Raw genomic sequence first — 9,302 nt, forward strand, 5'->3', positions numbered from 1 at the left:
CGATTCACCACTGCCGGAGAGTCAAGGAATTGCCATGATTCAGGATCATGAATGCAAATTGTCCCCGTGCTCAAACCTGAGTACGATTTAAAAGGTCATAGAATGCCTTTGTCGGAAGCAATTACTTCCCCATGTCACTGCGATGGGCAGATTCATGCCGTTGCAGTCGGCTTACACATTGTCAGTAGACCCCCATACGCAAGCGTACGCATTTGGGTTAACCCCTCCTCCCCCCTCCATGCATACATACTAAATGGATGCCCCCTAACAGCTACACCACCACTCCCCACACGAGACGAGCACGTGACTCTCGGTGTAAATGGAGCCGGAGCACGAATAAACGTGCCGATGCCCCAAGTACAGCTGCCACCATTTCTACGACAGAGCAAACCCAGGCACATTTCTCAGCAAGCCGAGGTCTATTGTTAAAACAGTGCAGTTCACGGTGATTAAATTCAACCATAGCCATACCCGGGGTACCAGATCTCGGCACAAATCAATTCCTGCTGCCACCCGAACACTGTCCGGGGGTCAAACGCGGACAGGTGGCAGCCCCAGTCGCGAGGCCACATCTGCGCCGACTCACGGTAAATGTGTGCAGGGCCAGCAGGAAGAGCCCCGGGATCTCGGAGCGCAGCCACTGGTTCCACGCGCTGTCTCGGTCCACGTCCTCGCGTGACGACGACACTTCAAAATCACCTGACCGGAAGGAGGGGGGTGGGAGGGAGAGTAAGAAGGTACGAAGGGGAACCTTCAAACTCTTTCACAGTGACCCGTTCTTCGTGTGCGTCACCCTGCAGCCAACCTCTCTGCTCTCGTGTGTGAATGTGGGTCAGTTTGGTTTAATCGTTCAGAATGAATGGGGCATGACCCTAGCCCTTGTGCAATTGTTTTTTTCCATGAGATAATACCAAACACATCATTCATGTGTGTGTGTGTGTGGCCTGCAAGCAAAACCTACATTCTCTCGAGTCGTACATCAGGAGTAGTCACAGGTGGGAAAGCATTGCCGAATTCCTTGAAAGGCTCAACTCTCTCCAACTTATGTTGAAAGCATTTATGCATTAGTTCTGTCCGTACCTCTTTGTGCCTGTACTGGGGGCACACCGACTGTCTCGTAAAGATGATTGAATGTGATTTCATTGCTCATGTAAAGTTGTGTTGCCCGAGGGTAAATGGGCTGCATTGATGAAAGGGTTGCCCGAAACGGATCCAACACCAGCGCTCCAAGGATGACGCCGTGTATGCGCGATGTCAACCCACTGCATCACATGTCGAACGATGGCTCGGAACGTATTGTTCCCTCTTGCTAATTAAATATTTCAAGCGCAGGTTGAAAAGGGTTACAGAATTAACAGATACTTTTTTTACACACTTTTATTGAACTTAATCTCTTCGGATGTATGAAGCTGAACGAGCTGAAATTTTCTACACAGACTTGTCTTGCGTGATAATTCAAAATTTCATTTCAAAGACCGGTCCAGGTGCCACCCATCATGGTCAGATTCGCGTTTTTAACGAAATTTAAATAATTGATACTACCAAATTCTACCAACCCTTTTTGAAATCACTAACGGTGGTGCCCACCTACGAAGGCAAACGTCTTGTCCAATCGTAGCAGCTTTTGCTGGCCAGCCTATGACCAATGAAAGGAACGCTAATATCGCCGCTCGTCATGGTGCCGGAGAGGCCGTTGTGCTTCCCTCTTCCTTAGCGTGAGAGCAACAAGTACAAACAAAACATGAGGTAAAAGACAAGATTTTCAATGCACACTTTAATCTCCACTGAAAAGTAGAAAATGAATAATTTTAGATTATAAGCTTTCGTGACTGCAGGAATTACTCTTTGATTATTTCGGTAAAGTCACGTAGAATATAAAATAAAATAATAATGGAATACGACGTTTTGATTGCAACACAAGCAACCATTATCAGGTAAGAATTCATGAGAAAGCATAGTAAACTTACAAATATAATGCAATACAACACAGAGAGTCGGCTAACACAACAGTCAACACCCCACCTGGTTGATAACGTTCTTCCAAAGATTGCAAATTAGAGGTCTCAAAATCCACAAATAAGGGACACCCCTTCGTCCTATCGTCTCCACCATTGACTCACCCACATACAAACTGGCCCGATTGCTGTCTGAGACATTACAACCATTCACTGGTAAGACCACCTCAGCTGTACTTAACTTAGCTCACCTGGTATCGTTAATTAAGGACATCTAACTATCTCCAGGTGAATTGCTCGTTAGTTTCGATGTGGTCTCTTTGTTTACCAAAGTTCCTGTGCCTGACACCATTGCAATCATTGAAGATTTGGTCCAACAAGGACTGAATGTTGATGTAATGGCCCTGGTGAGACACTGCCTCACCAACACTCACTTCACCTGGAATGGAACATTCTGCAAACAAGTTGAAGGTTCTCCCTTATCTCCAGTTGTAGCCAATGTTTTCATGGAAAAATTTGAAACAGATGCCATCCAGGCATCCACGCTACGTCCTTCCTTATGGAAGAGGTACGTTGAAGACACGTTCGTCATCTGGCCACATGGCCGACCAGCTCTGAACCAATTCCTCAACCACATCAATTCCATAAACCCAGCTATCAAATTCACCATGGAGATATAAAAGGATGGCAAGTTACCATTCTTGGATGTTTTAATCAAAAGGAGACCAGATGACTCAATGGGACACTGTCTACAGGAAAGCCACCCATACGGATGCATATCTAAAACCTGACTCCCACCACCATCCTGCCCAGAAGAATTCCCTGATCAAAACTCTACACCATAGAGCTCGATGTATTTCCGACCATCATCACCCAGCCAGTGAACTGCAACACACACACCAAGCTCTCAAGATGATTGGATATTCAGACTACGCAATCCGTAAAGCTATCACCCCAACCGTTGGGAAAGAACCATCTGAGGACCCAATCAAAACCATCACCTTGCCATACATAGCAGGAGTCACCAAAAATATATCCAAAATCATGAGCAAACAGAAGATCCAGGTTCGATTAAACACAGTACATAAAATTTGTGATCTGATCCCATCTGTGAAGGATGTGATCCCTGACATGCAATACCTAGGCGTCTACAAACTAAGCTGTGTCTGTGGCAGTAGTTACATTGGGGAAACTAAGCGACATGTCTCGAACCGTGTTCGTGAACATAACGCAGATCTGAAACACGGGAGGACCAATTCCTCGGCCGTGGCTGATCATTGTTTTAATGCGGTGGGCTCACACGAAATTGATTTCTCCAAGACGAAGGTACTTTGCAAACCCAATGGCTATCAACAAAGGTTTGTTCATGAAGCCATCCATATTTATAGACACAGACACAATTTCAACAGAGAAGATGGGCACAAACTGAGAAATCATTGGAAGGACATTATTAACCAATTCAAGTCATAACTGGCTGATGTTTCCATCCTACCTTCCAATGTTAGTCTCACTTTAACATCACTAGCCCCGCCCACTTCGTTTATGACCCTTGGGCTACACCCATTTCAAACCTTTAAAACAGCCTGCCTCAGCAGCTTTCCCCTAAATTTTTTCCTACTGATGACGATTGCTTGTGTTGCGATCAAAACGTCATAGTTTTTTGTTATTTTTTGTTATTTTCTTTGAACCTATCTACGTGACTTTACCGAAAGACCAAAGAATATATTTGAAAGAAAGCCACCCTTTTTTATTGAGCACATCAAATTTGATGAATTTTAGGATCAAAATAATGTATTTTCAAATTTTGATCACAGATAAAACTGTGCATTTAAAAGCTTGTTTCTTACCTATTTTTTTTTTATTCTTCGTTAAAAGCTTGTATAGCTTTAATCCAAAAATTGGGTCAACAATTGCTGGGATTTTAAGCCTCGCCACTTTTACGTAAGGAGGCACAAGTAGGCTGGCTTCCCAGAGACCAATGCATTCGAAGCGACCGATTTAAGCCACGTCTCGTCTCTACATTTGAATAAAAACAAAATGGCAGAATCACATAGGGGCCAGCTGAGATTGAAACATTTGAAGAAGCAAGAACGCTCACAACCACCGACGTCCCGTGTGGGCTGATCTTGTTTGTGTGCTGCAGCGTACGTGTGCATAATGCCGGAGTGATGGTGCAGTGGGAAGTGCACTGCTCTACAAACCCAGAGCCCTGGAATTCGATTCCAGGGGGTTTTTAAGCATTGGCTTCAAGCATCAGCAGGTAAATGGAGGAGCAAATGAACAAGAGTTGAGAGGAGACGAATGATGAAATGGTTCGGATGATAGGAGGAGGTGCTACGAATGTGTTTGTCCATCTTCTTTTTGGCGAGGTGGATGCAGGGAGAGCGTAGCCGGGCAACGCACCCTGAATGATGAAGCGGAAACCGTAGCTGCGGAGCGGCAGGAAGGCGAACACGGGCTGCTTGTCCAGGAGTGAAGGCAATCCCCCCGAGCGCTCGCCCGGTTCCGCCTGCTCCAGAGGGAATGCCAACGCCAGCTCCGTGGCTTCCACGTTCTCCTTCATCTGACGGAGCACGCGTGCAACTAAAGCAAAAGATTACCCGTATAGCCTATAACCGACTGTTGGGGCAAGTGCTGTTCGCGAGCACTCATTAAAAGCCGCCATGGCACACGAGGTGGTGGGATGCCGGCACCACGCATGGTCACCTTTGTCTCCTCCACGCTGATATTTCACACAAGTGCTGTTAGCGAGCACCTAAGGCCAGCACGGCGCAATGACTGACACACGCCCGCGCGGACAAAAGCGTTTCGTCAGAAAGCGCCAAGGCAACAGGGTGTCAGTGTAACCGTAGGTCTTGCGCCGCTTCCAGAGCTTGTTTTGTCCTTCCCCCACACCTCCGATTAGCACGGTTGGCGACGTACAGTGCGAAAGAAGTTCAACATATACACATATACATTGGCGCGGAGTACGCGAACGGGACGCGAGTGGGGAGCGTAGACGGCACCTTGGCGGCGTTGAGCGTTTATTTGATGAGCAGCCATCTGCCGCAACTCGTCGAGTGCTCGATCTCCACCACGCCGTCCCCGAGCTCCCTCTGCTGCATGAATTGCACGCTGCCATCGACCTGCAGCGGGCGAGCACAGAGGGGCGTGGGGGGGAGTTCAGAACCATGCACCATTGTGTGAATACACTACAGCGACAGCACACCCTTCATCGAGAGGAATTGCGTGTTATATTTTTTTTAAAGCATGTCATTTTACTTTGAAAACAGCCTGTATAATAGGGCTACAAGGCAGAAATGTGAATAGTCAAATTGTACTCACTTTTTAACATTCCCCCGGTTTGCTCAAAAACGAAGTGAATTGGCAAACGCTTGCCTACATGACAACTTCATTTGATTATCTCCGTCGAGGGAAATAGTTTAAAATGTTGTCATTATACCAACATGACGCCTGACCCAAAAGGAAAGATTCATGACCCAGCAAACAAGCGAATACTTGGCACAATTTAAACGCAACAGACAAGCGATCCATCAACTCAACTGTGCATTGTAGGCTCTTGATTGTTGACGCCGTTTGACTGGGCGAGTGGTCTATCTGTTCTGGCATGGTGGTGTGGGAATGTGGTTTATGTTTGGAGTTTGCATGTTCACAGCGTGGTGGCGTGGATTTTTCTCCGGGTTTTCCAGTTTTTCCCTCCACAATGTATAAACAAGCGTTCGTAGTATTTTGCTTCTATAAATGTCCACGTGATGAGCCACTTTGTTGAGCTATCATTTGTGGCCAGGTCGCTTCTGAAAAAGAGCTACATAGCTCATTAGGCCTTACCTGGTAAAATAAATAAAAAATTAAATTTAGTTTATATGGAGAGATGGCTTGTGTTTCGTGAGGTGCGAAGGAATGGGATGGTGTGCATTCAGTTTGTGTGTGTGTGCGAGACAAGACGCGTCCTCTAACAATGCGTGAGAGACACCCAGAAGCGAGTCGCGAGTGGCAGGTAATAGTTAACCTGGCCAGCAGTGGTTGGCGTGGGTGAATCGGATCTGGGTGGTTGAGCGAGAGGATAACAAAGCATCAAGTGGCACGGTCCCCGTGCTACGGAACCCGCTGCATCGTGGGAATAGCGTGGTGTCACCTTGTTGACTATGGTGATGATCCGCAGCCGGTGCAGGAAGAGCAGCAGGGACGGGTGCATGTCAGGGAACAGGTTCTGTTTCTGGTGGCTTTCCGACTTGAGAGGCAGAACGATTCAGGTCATCCAACTGCGGAGACGCAATGCTATGGATCATGAGTCACCCGGACTTGTTGTGTTTGTTTATGGTTGCTATACAAGCCATCAAATCTACACCACGAAGAGAGTTGATGAACAAGTAGGAGAGTGTGTAACTGGATAACATTCATGTGCACAGGCGTTTCAGATGTGAATATGAAATAAATAAGGTCGACTCAAACGCCACTCTTTAGGATTTGGCACACTCAATAACATTTTAATTGGTAAATTAAGATCAACAAACCATAGTCAAATGGGTAATGCACCGATGTACCAATTGTGGTTACGGATGATTGCTAAAGAAGAAAATGCTGAATGCGGTTTGGAAGCGAGTTTAAACGTGAATCTACACCATTTAAATATATTTTAAACAACCCGTTGCAAATATGACGGTAATTTGAAATGTAGCACTGTACATCAGAACAATTTGAAAGACGTTAGAGATTTGAAACTGTCCAAAAAGAAAGGGGGAAAATAAATGTATTTTTACATAATACAGGTTTTTTTGGGTAAGATCGCGTAAATATAAAATGTGTCGGTAAACCCACCACCACCCGACACAGCCAAATAGTAAGGTTTGTCACTTAAACAGAACATGCCAATTCGTTACTAGTACAGCACACCGGTTGTGTGTTAGAGAGCAAAGCCACAACATTAATAATCTGAGTACGACGTTTCGCCAGTAATTACAACCAGCATCATCAGGAGGCAGCCAGATTTGTGGATTTCAAAATGTAGATTTATTTAAATCTATATTTAAAAAACAGAGAAACTGGAACATTATTATTACAGAATTTGGTGGGACATATGTCGAAAAGAGAATGACTCCAGCTTAGCTTGCAAAAACTAAGAGACACAGTGTGGCCATGTGGCCTTAATGAGAGAGACTGACTCCAGCTTAGCTTGCAAGAACTAAGAGACACAGTGTGGCCATGTGGCCTTAATGAGACAGACTGGCTCCAGCTTAGCTTGCAAGAACTAAGAGATACAGTGTGGCCATGTGGCCTTAATGAGAGAGACTAACTCCAGCTTAGATGGCAAGAACTAAGAGACACAGTGTGGCCATGTGGCCTTAATGAGAGAGACTAACTCCAGCTCAGCTTGCAAGAACTAAGAGACACAGTGTGGCCATGTGGCCTTAATGCGAGAGACTCACTCCAGCTTAGCTTGCAAGAACTAAGAGACAGTGTGGCCATGTGGCCTTAATGAGAGAGACTGACTTCAGCTTAGCTCGCAAGAACTAAGAGACACAGTGTGGCCATGTGGCCTTAATGAGAGAGACTGACTCCAGCTTAGCTTGCAAGAACTAAGAGACACTGTGTGGCCATGTGGCCTTAATGAGAGAGACCGGCAGAACAAAGTTGACGTTGGAATGAAGACAAATGGACGAGGAAGGACACGGACTGCGTTTCACACATCGCCGAGTGCGTCTCGAAACCTTACCACGCCTACATATATTAACGGACATCGATTAAAGTGGTCCCATTAGATTTACAATTAGTCTGAATCTTTAGTACACATTTAATGCCTAGGAATATAAAACATGTTGTAAGAGAATACAGGTCGTTTAAACAAATTCAAATATTGCTTACTACAACCAAAGCTCATTGAAGAGTCGTAATTTAAAATGAAATTGGCAGAGCAAAAGATTTTCATTAATTTCACTGCTTCCATTATAACATTAACGAACCTGTGGTGGGCCCATTGCTTGCATATTAAACACTCAACACGAGTCATTGTTATTGACTTCTTGCCGTTTCAGTGGCACATATCGCACAATATATACACAATTTTGCCATCTTCTTTGGTTCTTTCGGTAAAGTCACGTAGAATAAGATAAAATAATAAATTGATAAAATAAAATAATAATATTCTCACGACGTTTCGGCCACAACACAAGTGGCCTTCATCAGACAGTCTCGTCCCCTTCACCTGATGAAGGCCGCTTGTGTTGTGGCCGAAACGTCGTGCGAATATTATTGCGTTATTTTATTTGATCAATTTATTATTTTATTCTCATTCCACGTGACTTTACCGAGAGAACCAAAGAAGATGAATCCTTGCAGTCACGAAAGCTTTAAATCGAAATTTTGCCATCGTCTGTTTTGCAAAATATCGTCGCCAGAACATTTATCTTAAGTGCATTATTCCTGACCAAATGTTAACGATTAACAAAAGCGCAATAATTAAGCTTGCGCATAAAAACCTCACACGAGGCGAAAAATCCCTCAAGGGCCCATAAACTACAATCGCGTTTAAACACATAAACTGTACGTATATATCAATGCACACATTGTGTAGCAGCAGCATGATTATTATTAAACTCACCTTTAATAACGAGGCACATAAACACGAGTAAAAGTGTCAATATTAATGTGCCACTGTACACGACGTGACGTAGCTGGGGCCCCGCCGCCCCCCACGGTGAACGGTGACGCAACGCGTACAGTGCCCGCGTCACAGATTGGCGCCTCGCGTGCACAGAGCGAGGCAGCAGCAGCAGCAGAGCCAGAGGGGGGGGGGGGGGCGTTGCCTAGGCGACGTCGGCACCCTCACGATCGACTCCACGGACAAGCTGTGTGTCACGTGGTGACGCCCACACCACCAACACCACCCGCCCCTTACTGGACGTCTGTGAACAAGAGCTTCATAGCGCTTCGGATTTCTCCAGGGTCGATACAGCGTGCGCGGCACCTGTACGCGGCGAGTCCTCGTTTAACGCGGTAGATGCGTTCCTGAAAAGTGCCGCGTTAAGCGGAAACTATTTTCCTCCCGTAAATAATAATAATAATGTCCACGCACGGTAAGATGGGGGTCCAAATAACTTGAGGGGACGCCGCCGCCGCGTTACCGTCTCATCTCGCTCAACCGCGCAGCTCAAGAAAGTAGTCCGCTCAGAAAGCGCGTTGTGACGGAGAAAACGCGTTGTAGTGAAAACGCGTTATCGTGTGAACACGCGGGACAGACCCAGGTGTTGTGGGTTAACTCCCCGAGATAAACTTTCTTCCAACTTTGTGTTTTATACGCCCGGTGCTCTGCCAATTGTTGTTGTGAGCGTCGCTCCTCTGCCCTCTGTT

The 9,302-nt window shown here is 45.8% G+C and overlaps 1 protein-coding gene across 4 annotated transcripts; it reads right to left on the minus strand.

Annotated features, from left to right (window-relative positions):
- Positions 1-470: 470 nt before the first annotated feature.
- Positions 471-8,680, minus strand: LOC142924300 (uncharacterized). 4 transcript variants are annotated; one of them, XM_076066435.1, is made up of 5 exons: positions 8,554-8,680; positions 6,091-6,217; positions 4,961-5,080; positions 4,359-4,538; positions 471-699 (listed from the first exon to the last, which is right to left on the minus strand). In XM_076066435.1, exons 3-5 carry the CDS (start codon positions 4,995-4,997, stop codon positions 497-499), a joined length of 420 nt encoding a protein of 139 aa, XP_075922550.1. In that variant the 5' UTR covers positions 4,998-5,080; positions 6,091-6,217; positions 8,554-8,680; the 3' UTR covers positions 471-496. The 4 variants fall into 4 exon arrangements, 2 of the variants coding, with proteins under 2 accessions (XP_075922550.1, XP_075922551.1); XM_076066436.1 differs by having other exon boundaries at positions 4,359-4,518; positions 8,554-8,676; XR_012941491.1 differs by having other exon boundaries at positions 567-699; positions 4,359-4,464; positions 8,554-8,672.
- Positions 8,681-9,302: the final 622 nt, after the last annotated feature.

Source organism: Petromyzon marinus, chromosome 11, assembly GCF_048934315.1.
Source record: "Petromyzon marinus isolate PM22_M1 ecotype Great Lakes invasive population chromosome 11, UKy_Petmar_22M1.pri1.0, whole genome shotgun sequence".
NCBI lineage: Eukaryota > Metazoa > Chordata > Hyperoartia > Petromyzontiformes > Petromyzontidae > Petromyzon > Petromyzon marinus.